General features: G+C 40.9%; 1 protein-coding gene across 1 annotated transcript in view; it reads right to left on the reverse strand.

Annotated features, from left to right (window-relative positions):
* The window catches only part of bckdhb (branched chain keto acid dehydrogenase E1 subunit beta), a 245,744-nt gene that overhangs the window by 67,314 nt on the left and 155,134 nt on the right, over nucleotides 1-23,296 (reverse strand). Inside the window, exon 9 of the mRNA XM_072250112.1 lies at nucleotides 19,216-19,302. Within this exon, the coding sequence (XP_072106213.1) occupies nucleotides 19,216-19,302 (87 nt within the window). The remainder of the gene's footprint in view (nucleotides 1-19,215; nucleotides 19,303-23,296) is intronic.

Here is a 23,296-nt window from a genome sequence, read left to right on the forward strand (position 1 = left end):
ACTCTGAATTATGATTTCATTCTGAAGCACAAATAACACCTTTCTAATTACGTAAATTGATAAAAAGGGTCCTATTTTCATTAATAATGCAAAAACTCGTTATTCTCTAAAGACCCAACATGTGATTCACAAGACTCAACTAACAGAAATGATCTTACTATGATCACAAGGGATGACAGCATACCTACAAAAAAACATCTTTGCACAAGTTTCAATAGTGATTTAGATCGAATGACTGTACAAGTCCTTCAGACTAAGAGTCCAGATTGAGTTATATAGGAAAATGTGAGTTTATGACTCATTTGAGAAAGCAAAAATACATGCATCTATGATTCTCAGTGTTATGAGCGTGAGAATTATCATGTCTCCAAACTTGATTTGCAATTATTATCACATTCCACTGATGACTTTTCAGCTAGTATAACTAGCTTAAATAATAAAGGCATCCATCAGTCTTGCAAGACCATGGATCTGTGCCTAGAAAGCCTTCACTCTCCAGGGTGCAGGCCTGGGCAAGGTTGTATGGAAGACCAGCAGTTGCCCATGCTGCAAGTCTCCCCTCTCCACGACACCAATGTTGTCCAAGGGAAGGGCATTAGGACCCATACAGCTTGTCGTCGCAGAGCAATGTGTGATTAAGTGCCTTGCTCAAGGACACAACACGTTCTCTCGGCTGGGGCTCGAACTCACGACCTTCAGGTCACTAGTCCAATGCCTTAATCACTTGGCCACGTGCCCACACAGTTTAAATAATATATAATTATTAATTAAAATAAACAGAAAACATGACTTAGATAGTAACAGCATGGAGACATTTAAAATTGCAGACTGGAGCTACAAAGGGTCATACAAACCAGAAATTACAGAGCCAGCAGAATGGAAGCCTGAAGTAGAGAAGGGAAGGGGAAAAGTAAAGAGGGCTGGTCCATAAGACATAAGATTTAGGAGCAGAAGTAGATCATTTGCCCCATTGAGTCTGCTCCACCATTCAATCATGGGTTGATCCAATTCTTCCAGTGATCCCCACTCACCTACCTTCTCCCCATACCCTTTGATGCTCTGGCTAATCATGAACCTATCTATCTCTGCCTTAGATATGACTTGCCTCCACAGCCACTCATGGCAACAAATTCCACAGATTTACCACCCTTTGGCTAAAGTAATTTCTCCGCATCTCTGTTCTAAATGGACGTCCTTCAATCCTGAAGTCGTGCCCTCTTGTCCTAGACCCCACTACCATGGTAAATAACTTTGCCATATCTAATCTGTTCAGGCCATATCATCTGTTTCTATGAAATCCCTCCTCATTTGCCTGAGCTCCAGGGAATACAGCCCAAGAGCTGCCAGACATTCTTCATATGGAAACCCTTTCATTCCTGGAATCATTCTTGTGAATCTTCTCTGAACCCTTGTTAGTATATCCTTTCTAAAATAAGGAGCCCAAAACTGCACACAATACTCCAAGTGTGATCGCATGAGTGCCTTATAGAGCCTCAACATCACATCGCTGCTGTTATATCCTATACCTCTAGAAATCAATGCCAAGATTGCATTCACCCTCTTCACCGACTCAACCTGGAGGTTAACATTTAGGGTATCCTTCACAACGACTTCCAAGTCCCTTTGCATCTCTGCATTCTGAATTCTCTCCCAATCTAAATAATAGTCTGCCGTTTATTTCTGCCACCAAAGTGCATGACCATGCACTGCCCAACATTCTATTTCATTTGCCAGTTCTTTGCCCATTCCCCTAAACTATCTAAGTCTCTCTGCAGGCTCTTCATTTCCTCAATACTACCCACTCCTCCATCTACCTTTGTATCATCAGCAAATTTAGCCACAAATCCATCAATCCCATAGTCCAAATCATTGACATACATTATAAAAAGCAGCGGTCCCAACACTGACCCCTGTGGAACTCCACTGGTAACTGGCAGCCAGCCAGAATAGGATCCCTTTATTTCCACTCTCTGTTTTCTGCCGATCAGCCAAAGCTCCACCCATGCTGGTAACTTCCCTGTAATTTCATGGGCCCTTATCTTCCTAAGCAGCCTTATGTGCTGCATCTTGTCAAAGGCCTTCTGAAAATCCAAGTACACCACATCTACTGCATTTCCTTTGTCTACCCTGCTTGTAATTCCCTCAAAAATTTGCAGTAGGTTAGTCAGGTACGACTTTTCTTTCAGGAAACTTATGCTGGGTTTGGCCTATCTTGTCCTGTGCCTCCAGATGCTCCGTAATCTCATCCCAAACAATCGATTCCAACAACTTCCCAACCACTTTTACCAGGCTAACAGGTCTATAGTTTCCTTTCTGCTGCCTCCCACCCTTCTTAAATAGTGGAGTAACTTTTGCAATTTTCCAGCCATCTGTTAGAATGCCAGAATCTATCCATTCTTGAAAGATCTTTGTTAATGTCTCTGCAATCTCTCCAGTTACTTCCTTCAGAACCCAAGGATGCCTTCCATCAGGTACAGGAGATTTTTCCATCCTCAGACTATTAAACTTCCTGAGTATCTTCTCAGTCATAATTTTCACTGCACATACTTCACTCCCCTGACACTCTCAAACATCTGGTATACTGCAGATGTCTTCCACTGTGAAGACTGATGCAAAATATGCATTCAGTTCCTCTGCCATCTCTGCATCTCTTATTACAATATCTTCAATGACATTTTCTATTGGTCCTATATCTACCCCCAACTCTCTTTTACCCTTTATACACTTAATAAAGCTTTTTTCTTTCATACTCGTCACCAGCTTCCTTTCATAATTCATCTTTTCCTTCCTAATGACCTTCTTATTTTCCTTCTGCATGTTTTTAAGAGCTTCCCAATCATCTATCTACCCACTAGCTTTGGCTTCATAGTATGCCCTCCCTTTTGCTTTTACTTTTACTTTGGCTCTTTGACTTCACTTGTCAGCCACGGTAGTGCCCTTCTTCCATTCTAAAATTTCTTATTTAGAATATATCTGTCTTCAACTTCCCTCATTTTTTGCAGGAACTCCAGCCATTGCCGCTCTGCTGTCCTTCCTGGCAGTATTCCTTTCCAGTCAACTTTGGCTAGTTCCCCTTTCATGCATTGTAATTTCCTTTCTTCCACTGAAATACCAACACATTGGATTTTAGTTTCTCCTTCTCAAATTTCAAAGTGAACTTGATCATATTGTGATCATTATTCCCTAAGGGTTCCTTAACCTTAAGCTGTCTCGTCACCTCCGGATCATTGCACAACACTCAACCTAGCACAGGCGATCCCCAAGTGGGCTCAACAACAAACTGTTATAAAAAGCCATCCCTTAGGCATTCTACAAATTCTTGCTTGAGGTCCAGTACTGACCTAGCTTTTCCAATCCACTTTCATGTTAAAATCCCCAACGATTATCATGACACTGCCCTTCTGATACGCCTTTTCTATCTCCTGCTGTAATTTGTAAACAACATCCCGGCTGCTGTTTGGAAGCCTGTATACAACTGCCATTAGGGTCTTTTTACCTTTGCCAATTGTTTCATGAACCCATAGACACTCTACACCTTCCAATCCTATGTCATCCCTTTCTAATGATTTAATATTATTTCTTATACATCAGGCCACACCACCCCCTCTGCCTACTAACCTATCTTTCCAATACACCATATATCCTTGGATGCTCAGCTCCCAATGGCAGCCATCCTTTATATCCTTTAGCCAAGTTTCGGAGATGGCCATAATGTCATACTTGCCAATCTGCAGCTGAATTTCAAGATCATCCATTTTATTTCTTATGCTGCATGCATTCAAATGTAACACTTTCAGTTCACTATTTGTTGCTTTCTGTTTTAACTGCACCACACCTCTATTGCCTTGTAACTCATCTCACTGGCTGTGATTATGCCTCATCTCCTGCCTGTCCTTTCTATCTTCTCTGCTGCATGCCGTCTTTGATTTATTTCTGTTTATTCCTCAGCCCTAGCACTCTGTTTTCCATCCCTCTGCCAAATTAGTTTAAACCCTCCCTAACAGCTCTATTAAACCTGCCTGCTAGGATATTTGGACCCCTTTGGGTTCAGGTGTAACCCAGGAATGGGAGGGGGGGAGGGAGGGGGAGGGGGGGGAAAGAGGCTGTAGTACAAAAAGAGAGTAAAAAAAGAAAAAACATAGGGAGATAGTGCTACAGCAAGTGCTATACCTGCCCCAACACCTCACTACCACTCAGGGCCTCAAACAGTCCTTCCAGGTGAGGCGACACTTCACCTGTGAGTCTGTTGGGGCCATCTACTGTGTCTGGTGCTCCCAGTGTGGCCTTCTGTTTATTGATGAAACCCGTCGTAGATTATGAGACTGCTTCACCGAGCACCTATGATCTGTCCACCCAAAAAAGCAGGATCTCCCAGTGGCCACCCATTTTAATTCCACTTCATATTCCCATTCCAACATGTCAGTCCATAAACTCCTTCAATGTTGCAATGAAGCCACACTCAGGTTGATGGAGCAACACCTTATATTCTATCTAGGTAGCCTCCAACCTGATGGCATAAACATTGATTTCTCAAACTTCTGATTCCCATTTCCCTCTCTCACCTTGTCTCCTTATCTGCCCATCAATATCCTGTATTGCTCATCCTCCATTCCTTTCTTCCATGCCCTTGTGTCGTCTCCTATCAGATTCCCCCTTCTCCAGCCCTTTGTTTCTTTCACCGATCAACTTCCCAACTCTTGATTTCACACCTCCCCCAACCATTACACCTATCACCTTGTTTCTTCCTCCCTTCCCTCCACCTTCTTACTCTGACTCATCATTTTTTCTCCAGTCCTGATGAAAGGTCTCGCCTGAAACGTCAACTGTTTAGTCTTTTCCACAGATGCTGCCTGGCCTGCTGAGTTCCTTCAGCATTTTGTGTACATTGCTTGGATCTCCAGCATTTGCAGATTTTCTCTTGATGTGAGGGTGTACATGGGTTCACTGTCCATTCAGAAAGCTTATGACAGTGGTGAAGAAGCTGTTCCTAAGACATTGATTGTGTGTCTTCAGGATTCTGTAACCTCCCCCTTGATGGTAGCAGTGAGAAGATGGTATGTCCTGGGTGATGGGAGTCCTTAATAACAGATGCCACCTTTCTGAGGCATCTCCTTTTGTAGATGACCTCGTTGTGGGGAGGCTAGTGTTGGCTGAGTTTGCAGCTTTTTCCAACCTTGTGAAGTGGCCCCTTCATATCAGTCAGTGATGCGTACCAAGTCTCCCCAAGCTCCTATTAAAATATAGCTACTGATGTATCTTCTTTGTAATTGCATCAATATTTTGAGCCCAGGATAGACCTTCAGAAATGTTGACATCCCAGAACTTGAAACTGTTCACCTTTTCCACTGCTGATCCCCCTACTTACAAACCCAAGTAATAATGTATTTTAGCTTATTACACCTTTAAGGTTTTACAGACATGAACATCTGTTCATGCACATTATAGTCTATTGTCATTCATTGTTCATCCTTCAAGTGTGTATCTTTCTGAACCTTTCTACCCATTTCAGATACAGAATGTCAACAGAAGCCAGTATTTATCATCATCTGCATTTTTAGTACTGCTTGCATTAAGAATGCTCCTTTCTCTAGCTGCTTATGAAAAATGGACAAAAAGCAATCCATTACCTTCCTGCTAACAAACCAATGTAATATCCACACAAGGATTTTCACCTTATATTCTCTTAAGCAATCTCTTTAATGATGTTTTGTTGAATGGTTGTTGCAAACTGCCATGTATATATCTGCACCAAGTATATAACCACCCTCATTTTTCTCTACAAAAAATTCAGTCATTAGTTGGGAATAAGCCTTTTAAAAGCTCGATGCCCTTTAAAATACTGAAAATAAAAGTAATTTTTGCAAGTACCAGCTATATTCTAAAGGAGGTGTTTTTAGGGTCTTTGCATTTGAAAGACTATTCGTGGGAGCCTTTTAATAATATTTAATCAATATTATTTAATATTTTGAATAATTTAATCACAGGATGCAACTGCTTCTCAGAAACTGATAATCTCCAACAATGATATGCCAAGAAACACACTAGCCATTTTGGTCAAAAGTAAGTCCAATAACTGCACAGCAATGGAAATATTGTTAATCAGACTTGGTGCTGCTGGCTGAGGTATAACATCATGAAAACAGGGCAAACTACCTTACATGTTTTCATCTAATGCACAGCACTTTCACATTTCTACCAATAATGCACCACTAAAACAAAGCACATCAGTAGTTAAAAATCTTACACATTATTTCTGTTTAGTCTTTTCTTCCCTTTCTCTTCTCTTTTCCATATTAGCATATCCTACTACTAAATATACCCTGCGCTCTCATGTATAAAATAATTAATGCAATTTTTGTTTTGAGTCTCTCATCACCTTTTCACATTGATCATCCTTAATGAGCATTTAGGAGTGATGGCAGCCATTTTACAGAGGCTGGGGTTGGATTTTTAAATATTTTTAAAAAATAGTACCAGGGTGACCCAGATGTTAATCCAAGCATCTTAAACTGCCTGCAAGTATCAGTAATCTAGGAAAAGCTATGTTAGTTTTAAAAAGGTTTTCTTTGTACCTATGAAAGAGCATTCAAAATGTAGAAGGGGATTACTTATGTTTTATTTTTATATTTATATATAATATATACATATATAAAACTGTTTGAGTTGATGAAGGCTAAAATAAGCATCGTAAGAAATTAGTGGCTGAGTAGAAGGAATACTAGTTAATATATGACCAGCACTTTTATTTCCAAAAGTCTTCAAATTAGCCATGGTACTCATCTGAATATATATTGCAATAAAACTAGAAAGTAGAAATGTCAACAGAGGACATGATGGGAGAATAGAAATGAGCTTGGGAAGGCCATTAAAAAAAAAACAGACACAAGTTTCCAGCACGATACACACGGTCTGCTATTCTTTCATATTACTTGATGTGATCAATGGTAAACCACAAACAGTAAACCAATAGGGCTGATGTTCATGCACATACAGTATATAGATATACATTTAAGAGCTTTCAGTAATAAATCAGTGACAACCAGGAAAGACTGGGTGACAACCGCGAAAAGAGTGGTGACGACTGGAGAGTCAGTGACAGTCCGGAGAGACGGCAACCAGGGCAGAACGGGCTGGCAACCCAATCTGCATCCTCTGAGAGGAGGACCCCCACAAAAGCTACAAAGAATCTAAGGAAAAGATACCCCCAGGGGTGCCCGAGAGGGAGAGAGGATGAGCATCCCAGTCGGATGGACACAACGACATCAGACCCAGGCAATGAACAAACGACGATGAGGAAGCAGTGTGCATGTGGCAAAATCTGCAAGATCCATCGCAGCTTGAAGATCCACCAAGCGAGGATGAAGTGTTTGGCGGGAGCAGGAGCAGCACAATGCGCAGGTGTCCAACCCGGTGAGACAAAGGAGAGGCCAGGCCCAGAGTCACCCCATAGTGCCCGGAACCTCCAAGTGTTGCAAACTAATCCCTCGAACATGAGGTCTAACAGGAGGCAGATCAAATGGTCTGCAGCTAACATGACTTCACTGTGGAAGCAGTTTGATGAAGATGTTAACCAAATTCTGGAGGCAACGGCGAAGGGAGGGGTTGATAGAAAGCTGCAAGCCATGACAACAATTATTGTTAGTCCCAGTGGAGGGTGGTTGTAGGGGATTCATAGCCCGTTCTTTAGTTAGAGCCTTCAGCATTTTGGGCATCGAGGGAGAGAGGAAGAGGAGAGCCATCCACAATACCACCAATGCGGCAGAGAGCGCCTCAAGGTGGCTGTGGCTCAAAAGAGGGGAGCCATGGAGTCATAGGTAGCTAGCCATCTGGGCACAAGCTGGGGTCTGATCAGCCCCGGCTTGGTCACCTGGAGGAGGTTGTATGATGTTGAAAGACCCGAAACACCCGATGATTCCAGGAACATCACTGAAGATGTGTCCAGAAGCATCAACAGATGTATGTACACAGCGGTTTGGAACACTAGAGCTCCAAAAGTTTACTTGACAGATCTTGAAAGCCAGGATTCTCCCTACTGACCTTCACCTTGAAATACTACTATCATGTCAGAATATCCTAAAACCCTGCAATTAAGGCCTCCCTCATTTTTCTACCAATGCAATGCTGGATCTTGGAAGAGCATGCCAATCTGTGTTATTTTTCAGTATTTTCTTTCAAAAAGTCCAACTAAGCCATAGGTATTTCATTATTCTATACAAAAAGAATCATCTATGGCTGCCACAACATTATAGCGCAGAACAAACTGTGATAAAATGATAATGTACTTAAGCATTTTCAATCCTTAAGCAGATTTGAAGGCAAAGTTGAAGGTCTGTCTTCCACGAATAACATGAAGTCCTTCCTCAATTAACAGTGCAGATTAGCAGACTAACAATCCGGAGGTGCAAGTTCACATTCCACCATTGCAATTGTGGGGTTTAAGTTCAGACTTTTTTTTAAATTTGAGCATTTTGAAAAAATCAACTAATTGCTAATAACAACAAAATTACCGAATTATAATAAAAACCTTTACTTTGGCCCATCTGAGACTACAGACCTGCACTGTACAATTGATTCTTAATTACCTTTTGAAGAAACTCTTAGTTGTACAATAATCACTATATTAAATCAGAAAAAGTATAAAATCAGATTACTAGCAATAAATTAGGCTTTGAGTTCAGATTAAGTAAAGTAGCTCCAGCTCAATTTTGCAATGTGCTCTTCACAAATATCTGTGGGTAATATCTAAATGACAGAACAGTCCCAGAGACCAGTCAAGCAGCAGCTTTTACAAAATCATACCTTATGGACAATGTGGCACACTCCACTACCACAATTCCTGAGGGGACTGTGCTCCACCAGCAGGCCAAAGTTTGTGGGAGGGAGAGAGTAATTTTGAGAGTTCATTGAGCTTATTAATTTTCATGGCATGAGGAAAACCTTCTCTCAATTACCATCCTCCCTCAGCTGATAAATCAATGCTATTCTGTGTTCAAAAGGATTGAACGCTGCAAGCACACAGAGTTTATTACAGTTGAGGGGGCTTCTATTGGCTTGGTAGCATTACCACTGACCAAGTTAGCCAAGTTCTAAAGGACAAAGTTACCAGACTGAATCCACAGCAAATGAAGCTACATGACCTAGTTGTCTCTAATCCACCTGCTATAAATATATATGGCTATGACAGTCCTGGATGAAGTAATCACTGCATCATCCACAAAGACTTCCCTTCATAACAAGAACACTAATTAGCATGTCTTATATCACTACCATTGTGCTAAGTCATAGACACAGTGCAGATCAGGCGGCTTAAAACAGAATATCCACAAGGTTTGTGGACCATCAACACCACCATAAATGGACACCACCATAATCTGCATTTTCAAAGCCTAGCATATCCTTAATTCTAAAGGTAAACACAAGAATGCATGACAGAAGCAATGACAGGACTTCCTAAAGGAAAGCAGGTCGCAATGATAATGATACAACATTAATACATGCGTCCTAAAAAGGGAAAGCACCATGCAATAAACAAAGCAGAATAATCCCATAAAGCCCAATATCCTCACAGATCAAATCAAAGCTCTGCAGTCTTGGCAATTTAGATATGAATGGTGGTGTACAGTTAAAATAACTATCAGATGGACGGAGTTCTAAGAACATATACAGTGAATATAAAGCATTATATCCCGCTTGAAGGTTTTCCTATTTTATTATTTTACAACATTGAATCACAGTGGAATTAAATTGGCTTTTTTTGAGACTGAAAATATTATTTCGTGTCAAAGTGAAAACAGATCTCTACAAAGTGATCTAAATTAATTACAAATATAAAACACAGAGCAACTGATTGCATAATTACTCACCCCATTCAAGTCAGTATTTAGATGCACCTTTGGCAGCAACGGCAGCCCTGAGTTTGTAAGGATAGGTCTCTATCAGCTTTGCACATCTGGACACTGCAGCTTTGCCCCATTCTTCTTTGCAAAACTGTTCAAGCTCTGTCAGATTGCATGGAATTGTGAGTGAACAGCCCTTTTTAAGTCCAGCAAAAAATTCTCAATTGGATTGAGGGCAGGGCTCTGACTTGGCCACTCCAGGACATTACTTCTGTCGTTTTAGAGCCATTCTTGTGTAGCTTTGGGTTTATCCTTGGGGTCATTGTCTTGCTGGAAAACAAATCTTTTCCCAAGTCGCAGTTCTCTTGCGGATTGCATCAAGTTTTCCTCCAGGATTTCCCTGTACTTTGCTGCATTCATTTTACCCTCTACCTTTACAATTCTTCCAGGGCCTTCTACACTGAAGATCTCCACAGCATGATGCAACCACCACCAGGTTTCATAGTAGGGATGGTGTGTTTTTGATGATATTCGGTGTTTGGCTTACGCCAAACATAGCACTTAGTCTGATGGCCAAAATGCTCAATTTTGGTTTCATCAGACCATAGAACATTTCAGCTGACTTCAGTCTCCCACATGCCTTCTGGCAAACTCTAGCCAAGATTTCATGTGAGTTTTTTTCAACAGTGGCTTTCTCTTCGCCACTCTCCCATAAAGCTGCGACTGGTGAAGCACCTGGGCGACAATTGTTGTATGCGCAGTCTCTCCCATGTCAGCCACTGAAGCTTGTAACTCCTCCAGAGTTGTCATATGTCTCTTGGTGGCCTCCCTCACTAGTCCCCTTCTTCCACAGTCACTCAGTTTTTGAGGACAGCCTGCTCTTGGCAGGTTCACAATTGTGCTATATCCTTTCCATTTCTTGATGATTGACTTCACTGTACTCCAAGAGATATGGAGTGACTTGGAAATTTCCTTGCATCCATCTCCTGACTTGTGCTTTTCAATACCATTTTGTGGAGTTGTTTGGAGTGTTCTTTTGTCTTCATAGCGTAGTTTTCGCCAGGATACTGAGTCAACAGCAGTTGGACTTTCCAGATACAGCTGAAACACCTTGACTCCAAGATCTCCAAAAATAGATTTCCATTTAACTAATTATGTGACTTCTAAAACCAACTGGCTGCACCAGTGATGATTTGGTGTGTCATCTAAAACGGGATGAATACTTATACAATCAATTATTTTGTGTTTTATATTTGTAATTAATTTAGGTCACTTTGCAGAGATCTATTTTCACTTTGACGCGAAAGAATTTTTCTGTTGATAATGGTCAAAAGAAAACAAATTAAATCCATTGTTATTCAATTTTGTAAAACATTGGGGGGGAGTGAGTACTTTTTATAGGCACTGCATAACGATATGGTAGTATGGTAAATGATGTCTTGGACTATAAGAAACGGCAGAATGTTGTGGATACAACCTAGTACATCATGTAAACCTGCAGAAGCTAGAAATCCAAGCATACACACAAAATGCTGGAGGAACTCAGCAGGCCAGGCATCACCTATGAAGAAGAGTAGTACAGTCAACATATCGGTCTGAGACCCTTCAGCAGGACTGGAGAAAAAAGATGAGGAGTTAAGAGTTAGATGGGAGGGGGAGGGGTGAAATAAAGAACTGGGAAATTGATTGTGAATGAGATACAGGGCTGGAGAAGGGAGAATTTAATAGGAGAGAACAGAGGCCATGGAAAAAAGAAAAAAAGAGAGGAGTACCAGAGGGAGGCGATGGGCAGGCAAGAAGATATGGTGAGAGAGGGAATAGAGAAGGGGGAGGGCAGTACAGAAGTTCGAGAAGTTCTGTGTTAACTCTGTCTACACTTCTCACTGTGTAAGTAAAGCAACCAGCATAATCAAAGACCCCACCCATCCTAGACATTCTCTCTTCTCTCCCATTTGGTGGAAGGTACAAAAGCCAGAAAGCACCTTGCAGCAGGCTTAAGAACAACCTCTACCTTGCTGTTATAGGACTACTGAATGGTTCCCTAGTAAGATAAAATGTACTCTAGGCCTCACAATTTATCCCATTATGATCTGGCATTTTATTGTCAACATGTACTATGCTTTCTCTACAGCTGTTACACTTTACTCAGCATTCTGTTACTGCTTTACATCTCAAAGCACAGAACTGTTCTACATGAACAGTATGCTCGACATGCTTTTTACTGTACCTCAATGCTAAGGCCAACAAGTGCTAAAGTCATAACTAAAGTATTCACAGTTGGCCAAAAGTGCAAAGTTGATGAAGCATCTCAACAAATACTCTGGGCTACAAAAACAGATACAAGTTGGAGTACTGAGTGACAAGTAATTTTCTTCTGACACCTCAAAGCCTTTCAATTTTGTAAAAAGCATGTTAAGAAATGTGATGAATATTCAGCTCCAACAACACTAGATACTGACACCAGCCACAACAAAGCAGCTCATGAGACTGGTACCCCATCCACAATGCTGAACAGAGATTGGTCCTGATCTTTCTGGCATGGTCTCAGAACACTGAAGTGTTGCAAATGTTACTCCACTCTTTAACAAGGGAGGAAGACAAAAGAAAGGAAATTTTAGGCCAATTAGCCTAACCTCAGTGTTTGGAAAAGTGTTGGAGTCTACTGTAAAGGATGAGGTTTCAGGGTACTTGGAGACTAACGATAAAATAAGTCAAAGTCAGCATGGTTTCGGTAAAGGCAAATTTTGCCTGACAAATTTGGTAAGAATTCTTTGAGGAAGTAACAAGCAGGGTGGACAAAGGAGATTAGATTTTCGGAAGGCATTTGATAAGGTGCCTCACTATGGTGTTACAGGAAAGATACTGGCATGGATAGAGGAATTGCTGACAGGTAGGAGGCAGGAGGTAGGAATAAAGGGGGTCTTTTCCATTGGCTGCCAGTGACTAGTGGTGTTCCTCGGGGGTCAGTATTGGGACCGCTACTTTTCACATAGTTGTCAATGATTTGGATAATGGAATTGATGGCTTTGTGGCAAAGTTTGTGGATGATACGGAGATAGGTGGAGAGATAGAGAGTGCTGAGGAAGCAATGCGATTGCAGCAGTACAGACAAAATGGAAATATGAGCAAAAGAAGTGGCAGATGGAATACAGTGTTGGGAATATGTGATAATATATTTTGGCAAAAGGAACAATAGTGCAGGCTATTATCTAAATGGGGGGAAGATTCAAACAACAGAGGTGCAGAGGGACTTAGGCCTCATGTAAGGCTCCCAGAAGGTTAATTTACAGGTTGAGTGTGGTAAAGAAGAGAAATGCAATGTTGGCATTTATTTCAAGGGGAATAGAATATAAAAGCAAGAAAACAAAGCTGAGGCTTTATAAAAGACTAGTCAGGAAGCATTTGAGAGCACTGTCCACAGTTTTGGGTCCCATACCTCAGAAAGGATGTGTTGTCATTGGAGAGAGTCCAGAAGAGGTTTACTACTATATTCTGGGAATGAAGCGGTTAACATATAAGAAGCATTTCGCAGCTTTGGGCCTGTACTCACTGGCATTTAGAAGAAAGTAGGGGAATCTCATTGAAAGCTACCGAAATGTTGAAAGTTTATGGATTCCAGACTCAAAGCTCTACGCTTCTTTTTGGATTCCAGACCTAATCAGTTCCCCTCTACCACCACTCTGCTCCGTCTAGCGGAATTAGTCCTTACTCTTAATAATTTCTCCTTTGGCTCCTCCCACTTCCTCCAAACTAAAGGTGTAGCTATGGGCACCCACATGGGTCCTAGCTATGCCTGCCTTTTTGTTGGCTTTGTGGAACAATCTATGTTCCGTGCCTATTCTGGTATCTGTCCCCCACTTATCCTTCGCTACATCGACAACTGCATTGGCGCTGCTTCCTACACGCATGCAGAGCTCGTTGACTTTATTAACTTTGCCTCCAACTTTCACCCTGCCCTCAAGTTTACCTGGTCCATTTCCGACACCTCTCTCCCCTTTCTAGATCTTTCTGTCTCTGTCTCTGGAGACAGCTTATCCACTGATGTCTACTATAAGCCTACTGACTCTCACAGCCATCTGGACTATTCCTCTTCTCACCCTGTCTCTTGCAAAAACGCCATCCCCTTCTCGCAATTCCTCTGTCTCCGCCGCATCTGCTCTCAGGATGAGGCTTTTCATTCTAGGACGAGGGAGATGTCTTCCTTTTTAAAGAAAGGGGCTTCCCTTCCTCCACCATCAACTCTGCTCTTAAACGCATCTCCCCCATTTCACGTACATCTGCTCTCACTTCATCCTCCCGCCACCCCACTAGGAATAGGGTTCCCCTGGTCCTCACCTACCACCCCACCAGCCTCCAGGTCCAACATATTATTCTCCATAACTTCCGCCACCTCCAACGGGATCCCACCACTAAGCACATCTTTTCCTCCCCCCCCCCGCCTCTCTCTGCATTCCGCAGGGATCGCTCCCTATGCGACTCCCTTGTCCATTCGTCCCCCCCATCCCTCCCCACTGATCTCCATCCTGGCACTTATCCGTGTAAGCGTAACAAGTGCTACACATGCCCTTACACTTCCTCCCTTACCACCATTCAGGGCCCCAAACAGTCCTTCCAGGTGAGGCAACACTTCACCTGTGAGTCGGCTGGGGTGATATACTGCGTCCGGTGCTCCCGATGTGGCCTTTTATATATTGGCGAGACCCGACGCAGACTGGGAGACCGCTTTGCTGAACACCTACGCTCTGTCCATCAGCGAAAGCAGGATCTCCCAGTGGCCACACATTTTAATTCCACATCCCATTCCCATTCTGATATGTCTATCCACGGCCTCCTCTACTGTAAAGATGAAGCCACACTCAGGTTGGAGGAACAACACCTTATATTCTGTCTGGGTAGCCTCCAACCTGATGGCATGAACATCGACTTCTCTAACTTCCGCTAATGCCCCACCTCCCCCTCGTACCCCATCTGTTACTTATTTTTATACACACATTCTTTCTCTCACTCTCCTTTTTCTCCCTCTGTCCCTCTGAATATACACCTTGCCCATCCTCTGGGTCCCCCCCCCCCACCCCGTCTTTCTTCCCGGACCTCCTGTCCCATGATCCTCTCGTATCCCTTTTGCCTATCACCTGTCCAGCTCTTGGCTCCATCCCTCCCCCTCCTGTCTTCTCCTATCATTTTGGATCTCCCCCTCCCCCTCTCAAATCCCTTAGTCACTCTTCCTTCAGTTAGTCTTGACGAAGGGACTCAGCCTGAAACGTCGACTGCACCTCTTCCTAGAGATGCTGCCTGGCCTGCTGCGTTCACCAGCAACTTTTATGTGTGTTGCTTGAATTTCCAGCATCTGCAGAATTCCTGTTGTTTGAATGTTGAAAGGACTAGATTGGGTGGATGTGGAGAGAATGTTTCCCATAGTAGGGGTATCTAGAACTAGAGGGCATTGGTTCAAAATTGAGGGATGACCTTTTAGAATAGACACAAGGAGGAATTTATTTTAGCCAGAGACTAGTAAATCTGTGGAATGCTCTGCCACAGACTGCGGTGGACGCTAGGTCCGTGGGTACACCTAAGGTGGAAGTTGAGTTTCCTGATTAGTCAGGGCATCAAAGGATATAGCGAGAAGGCATGTGTATAGGGTTGAGTGGGATCCAGGATAGGCCATGATGGAATGGCGAGCAGACTCAATAGGTTGAATGGCCTAATTCTGCTCTTATGTCTTATGGCCTTGCTGTCTCCATTCTCTCCACTACCGGATATACAGTGGCTGAAATCTACATTTACACCTTGTACTGCAGTTACACCACCACCTCAAACTTACATCTATCAAGGTGGCAAAAGACTAAAGGTGCCTGGGAGCAACAACATTTGCAGGGTTTCCTAAATGTCACCGCACCAACCTAACTAAGAAATACACTCAGTGGCCACTTTATTAGGCACGCTAGTACACCTTCTTATTAATCCAAATAACTAATCAGCTAATCGTATGGCATGCAAATCAATGCATAAAATTATGCAAACCTGGTCAGGAGAAGGGGTTCCAAATCTTTTCATGCCGTAGATTAATACCATTAAGCAAGGGGTCCATGGACACAAGGTTGGGAACCCCTAGTCAAGAGGTTCAGTTGTTCAGATCCAAACAACAGAATGGGGAACACATGTGAACTAAGTGACTTTGACCATAAAATGATCGTTGCTCCTGTCAGGGTGGTTTGAGTATCTCAGAAACTGCTGGATTTTCACACACAGCAGTCTCTAGAGTTTACAGAGAATGGTACAAAAATCCCCAAAAGAAACATTTGGTGAACAGTAGTTCTATGGGCAAAAATGCCTTGTTAATGGGAGAGGTCATAGGAGAATAGGCAAACTGGTTCAAGCTGACAGGAAGTTGACAGTAACTCAAATAATCAAATTTTACAACAGCAGTCTCCAGAGGAGCATCTCTGAATACACAATACGTTGAACTTTGAGATGGATGGACTACAGGAGCAGAAGACTCAATCCTGTACCTAATAAAGTGGCCACTGAATATGACTGCTTGATCCTCACCAATGAATCTACATCACGCAACTCACCACTTAATATCTCTGCGAAAACATTGCCAACAAAGACACTGAAGCAGTTCTTTTTCAACAGCCCTGAGGGATGGCAATGTGTGGTAACCCTGCTAGAGACATCCACATTACAAAAATATGGAAAAAGGAAAAAACTTAACTCTCAAGTTTCTGCTATCCAAACCACTAACCACAATCTTTGGAATAAAAGCTCCTCCCGAATAAAACTTTACACTTTTGACCAACTGTCTTTACTAATATGCTTCTGCAATTTTAGTGTCTGTCATGCTAAAAAAACATGAAATACTTCATAATCACAATACCCATCAAATGCAAAATTTCTGACCAAGAATGTATTTCATCTGTTATTTTTTCAAAAAATATATAATAGTTTACCAGTTAATATAAATATATATTCTTCCCTTTCCTTGGTCAAACTACAATTTATCCTTCTGACATTTTCTCCCTAGAAGGACTTAGCCAAAAAATTGAAAAATAGATAACAGGCTTGTTGGCATACAAACACAACCTTAACCTTCCATAGATCGGTAACTTTTAAAGAAAGAGATCAAAATTGGCATACTCTTACTCAGCTTTTCTAATAAATATATTTCAGGAATATTACAATCAAATTGGCAGATCCAATTTTCTCAGTTTTGAGGAAAAAGAGTGTTACAATTAATATAGTTTAATGAATGGAATATCCTCAATTTCCAATGAACTACAGTAAAAGTAAAAAAGAAAATTAATTCATCATCTCATACACATTATTTCAGTCATGGTTATATGGAAAAATTTCACAAAAACCAGTAACACAAATGAACAACTTTTGTTACAAGTTACCATGGCTGAGCAATAATTGAGAAACCTTCCCCATAAGTATATGGTTGTGTATAGTTTTAGGATCAGACTTAATGTTCCCAGAAATAAATGCATAATGATAACAGTAATTAACATTATCAAGAAAAAACAAAATGAAACAAACTTCAGAATCAGTTCTGATCTGATTATTTCTGTCTTTGCCAAAGATGTCTGACGGTTTTTAGTTTAAAGACAAGTATTTATATGTTGGAATGTTACCATCAATAGGAAGATTTTTCAATTTACCAAAATGCACTAAAAACATATCTATTATTATAATAAAAACAGAACACCAATATCACCATCTTCGATAACGCTGAATTGGGCAAAGGTTAGAATTAAAGCCAAAGCTTTGGAACAAAGTTCCAGATTTTATAAAATAGGTTTTACCAATAGGTATAAATGGTTGTTTTATATTTATATTTGAACTCAATTTCTTCTAATTATATCTGTGAGTTACAGTGTGACAACATTAAATTATCAATGGCATGAGCTACAATTTCCCCTCTCTGGTGTAGGACTTGGCTAATAATGACAAGTACAAAATACATTCTTGCATATGAAATTAACTCAATGTACCCCAGCTTCACAATCAGAACCAAAAATAATGTAAGAACAGGGAAGGAGAACAACAGTGGACGGTGTAGATTTTTGAGAGATTGCACTCACAAGTTCAACAGCAACCTATCAACTGTGCTGAAATTTAGCAGGCATACAAAACTTGCAAATTATCAAAGCTTAGAATTAAATTATGCCACCTTTCTTTGATAAAAACGATGGTAAATTTAGTAAATGATCATTTCCACTGATTAAGGTAACAATCATTGATGCCCTTCATTGATGGAAACATATTCAAAAGGTGATAGGAAATAATCACGTTGATCCCTGAGGAATCATCTACATTGGTCAGAGAAGCTAGGATTAAATCCTTAGAGCAAAGGAGGTGAATGGGAAATTTGAAAGAGGCATGTAAGATTATGATATATAAATAAAAGATGCTCCCATTAGCTGATGGTACATGGAGTAGGAAATATAGTTTCAAAGTTTTGGGCAGCAGATATTGATAACGTGGGATAAATGATGTTAAGAAGAAAAAAATTTTCACTAGTAATAATAACCTGGACCTCTTATAAGTGGATCTAATTGGATATGATCAATAATTTAAAAATCTCAAATTGTATGGGGATTTGAGGAAATCAACTTGGAGAGCTATGGAAACAGATCAGGGAATGGAACTTACTGGTTGCTCTACAGAGATTGGCATGGAATCATGAGGTGAACACCTTCTGCTATTCTGAAATAACCCATTACTTAACATTTCAGTACCATAGGTTCAGATGCAACATATCTAAACTGTACATGATCTGACTAATATTTCTCCTGTGTAATGCTCTTGATTTCAGGAAATGTCAACCAGATCAGACTCTGCTTCTACACTCCACCTGGTTCAGTTGTGAAGTTTCTATGGTTAGATAAAATATTACACTTCACACCAGGCCTACCCAGGGAGAAGTGACACAATGTGTTGACTAACTGACCACAGTCAGGACATCATAGCATGGAAATAAATTGATAACTAGGAAATAAATTGGATTTGATCTGTGTGCTGGGGAAGTTAGGCACTGGGAGAGAAATTTATTTGTCAAATATTTAGGTAAGCCCAATACATAATTTGAATGTCAAATGAACCTCAGTATGCTACCTTAGTGCTTGGAAACTTGACAAAGTATTCACAAAGAAATACGTATCATATTACGTCCTGCTGGTAAAATAATTCTGTGGTTCTTATTTAAACTGGTCTACTCACAGAATAAGATGAGAAAATAACATTCTTCCAACACTTTGATAAATGAAGATAGAAACTAAAACACAATATTCTCACATATTAAATAAAATTAAGCCTGCTTTCAACATACACTGCTCTGTGATCAATCACCATTTTAAGTCTATATTTACTTACACACCTGAACTGTGGAACTGATCTCTGCAGCAAATCCTCCTGTTATTGGAGCTTCATGGCTAATAAGCAACCTTCCAGTTTTTGCAACAGACTAAAATAAAAGGAAAAGAAAATTATTTCTCACATAAATACACAATGTGGAACATTATGGCATAAAGTGTAAGCAAATTACGGAATCCTGTTACTTAACAATGGAAAGACAAATCAGAGAGTGACTCAAAATAGTGGAAAGAAGCCTTGCAGAGAACTGGCATTGCATGGCATCACATTTATGCCCACTGTGTAATTCAATTTCTATAAAAAAGTGGATGAATAGAATCATATCAGTTGTAAAGAGGTGCTTCATGATTTATGTTCTGGGTCCCCTGTCCACTGGGTATATGAACAGACAGAGGGAAATTCAGACATAAGCAATATCTCAAATAACTAGCAAAGTCATAGAATGATAAAACACTACAGCACAGAAACAGGCCCTTCAGCCTATCTAGTCTGTGCTGAGCCATTAATCTGCCTAGTCCCATCAAGCTGCACCAAGATCATAGCCCTCTATACTGCTCCCATTAATGTACCTCTCCAAATTTCTCTTAAATGTTGAAATCGATCCCGCATTCACCACTTGTGCTGGCAGCTCACTCCACACTCTCACAACCGACAGAGTGAAGGAGTTCCTCCTCATGTTCCCCATAAATATTTCAACTTTCACCCTTAACTCATGGCATCCAGTAGTAGTCTCACCCAATCTCAGTGGAAAAAGCCTACTTGCATTTACCCTATCCATACACCTCATAACTTTGTATACCTCTATCAAATCTCCCCTCAATCTTCCATATTCTAAGGAATAAAGTACTAACCTATTCAACCTTTCCCTATAACTCAGGTCTTCATGTCCCAGCAACACCCTTGTAAATTTTCTCTTCACCCTTTCAATCTTACTTACATATTTCCTGTAGGCAGATAATGAAAACTGCACACTATACTACAAACTAGGCCTCACCAACGTCTTAATCAATTTTCAACATAGCACCCCAACTCTTGTACTCGATACATTGATTTATATTGAGTGTTATATTTATAATAACTAGCAAAATATATTTGGATACAATTTCTATCAATTGTAGGCTGCTGTACAAACTCTAGATTTGACTACATTCCTCTAATGGTCCCTGGCAGATCACTCTTCGAACTTTCGAACATAACTTGCCCCTATATATTATCAAGCCCTGCCATTTCAATCAATGAACTTTACCGTATTTGCAGGCTCACCTTGAGCTCTCATCCTGCCAATTTCTGCCTCCTATTTTCACATAGGCGTACAATACTCTGGTTCCCTTGTACAAATGATTTTCTGAGCAGCAGACCTGGGAACGAAGTGCACACTGGCCCACTAAGTACCAACTGACTAATTTGCACTGATACTTTCTGGGTCCATTTAGCTTCTGAGCTCAGTCTTTTACCTTATTCTCAGCCCAAGGTAAAACTGGTGAAAATACTAATTTATTTTCAAAGCGGTTAAAGAACTCAATATATACTGTATGTCATCGTCCTTCAATGATAATCATCTCCGAAAATCTTCCAGATTTTAAATTTGGCAATGACATTAAAGACCAGCTAATCAAATACAGTGCTATAGTTATTAATCTTTTAATAAATAATAGATAAGATATCTTCAATGGCTATTGTATATTTATGGATATTTGATGCCATATTCCCTACTGAAGTACAGCTTAATAGCATTGTTAACGAGCCTCTCTTTTGCAAGGAACTATAAAAGGTATAACAATTCAAAATCCCATTAAATATAATAAATTATGCATAAACAAGTACTGTCAAATGATTTTGACTGTAACCAGTAAACCACAGAAAAGTTCATTTTACAAATAAGCTTTGAATCATTCAATGACGCTTTCTATCATAAAACCCACCCTGCCTGTTTGTACTCTTAATCATTATATACAATTGTTTAATTCTTTGATAATTAACTATTTAATTTGCTTATAAAATGAGTTATGTTTACAACTGGTTTAATAACAATGAATTCCACACTTTAACGGACTTCTGTAATTATTCATTTCTCCAATTCCCTCTTCAATACTTCTGTGAGTTTCTATCATTTTTATCTTTGGATTATAACCAAAACAGTGGGAACAACTGATATTTACCTTGTAAAAAATTCAAAGGAGTTGAGGATAATAGAAATGTAGAGAAAGAAAGTGCAATATCCAAAAATTAGAAAACATGACATCACTTTATCAAAAAAGATTGATTGCTACAGTCCATTTATTACTTGGTTCAATTTTCTTATATAGAACATAGAACATAGAATAGTACAGCACATTACAGGCCCTTCGGCCCACAATGTTGTGCCCACTCTCAAACGCCGCCTCCCATATAACCCCCCCACCTTAAATTCCTCCATATACCTGTCTAGTAGTCTCTTAAACTTCACTAGTGTATCTGCCTCCACCACTGACTCAGGCAGTGCATTCCACACACCAACCACTCTCTGAGTAAAAAACCTTCCTCTAATATCCCCCTTGAACTTCCCACCCCTTACCTTAAAGCCATGTCCTCTTGTATTGAGCAATGGTGCCCTGGGGAAGAGGCGCTGGCTATCCACTCTACCTATTCCTCTTAATATCTTGTACACCTCTATCATGTCTCCTCTCATTCTCCTTCTCTCCAAAGAGTAAAGCCCTAGTTCCCTTAATCTCTGATCATAATGCATACTCTCTAAACCAGGCAGCATCCTGGTAAATCTCCTCTGTACCCTTTCCAATGCTTCCACATCCTTCCTTCAGTGAGGCGACCAGAACTGGACACAGTACTCCAAGTGTGGCCCAACCAGAGTTTTATAGAGCTGCATCATTACATCGTGACTCTTAAACCCTATCCCTCGACTTATGAAAGCCAACACCCCATAAGCTTTCTTAACTACCCTATCTACCTGTAAGGCAACTTTCAGGGATCTGTGGACATCTACCCCCAGATCCCTTTGCTCCTCCACACTACCAAGTATCCTGCCATTTACTTTCTGCTCTGTCTTGGAGTTTGTCCTTCCAAAGTGTATCACCTCACACTTCTCCAGGTTGAACTCCATCTGCCACTTCTCAGCCCACTTCTGCATCCTATCAATGTCTCTCTGCAATCTTTGACAATCCTCTACACTATCTACAACACCACCAACCTTTGTGTCATCTGCAAACTTGCCAACCCATCCTTCTACCCCCACATCCAGGTCATTAATAAAAATCACGAAAAGTAGAGGTCCCAGAACAGATCCTTGTGGGACACCATTAGTCACAACCCGACAATCTGAATGGACTCCCTCCACCACAATCCTCTGCCTTCTGCAAGAAAACCAATTCTGAATCCACCTGGCCAAACTTCTCCGGATCCCATGTCTTCTGACTTTCTGAATAAGCCCACCATGTGGAACCTTGTCAAATGCCTTACTAAAATCCATGTAGATCACATCCACTGCACTACCATCATCTATATGCCTGGTCACCTCTTCAAAGAACTTTATCAGGCTTGTTAGACACGATCTGCCCTTCACAAAGCCATGCTGACTGTCCCTGATCAGACCATGATTCTCTAAGTGCCCATAGATCCTATCTCTAAGAATCTTTTCCAACAGCTTTCCCACCACAGACGTAAAGGTCACTGGTATATAATTACCCGGACTATCCCTACTACCTTTTTTGAACAAGGGGACAACATTCGCCTCCCTCCAATCCTCCGGTACCATTTCTGTGGACAACGAGGACATAAAGATCCTAGCCAGAGGCTCAGCAATCTCTTCCCCCGCCTTGTGGAGCAGCCTGGAGAATATTCAGTCAGGCCCCAGGGACTTATCCGCCCTAATGTATTTTAACAACTGCAACGCCTCCTCTCCCTTAATATCAACATGCTCCAGAACATCAACCTTACTCATATTGTCCTCACCATCACCTGTAGCCACAACCATTAGCACTTTGACTTTTTTATATATCTCTTGTTCAAGAGAACAGTAAGACAAATCACTTCTCTTCATAAAAGGAGTCTGAAAGCTACCTTCCTAAAAGAAAATGAAACATGTTACTTCT

The sequence above is a fragment of the Mobula birostris genome, chromosome 2, assembly GCF_030028105.1.
Source record: "Mobula birostris isolate sMobBir1 chromosome 2, sMobBir1.hap1, whole genome shotgun sequence".
Classification (NCBI taxonomy): Eukaryota; Metazoa; Chordata; class Chondrichthyes; order Myliobatiformes; family Myliobatidae; genus Mobula; species Mobula birostris.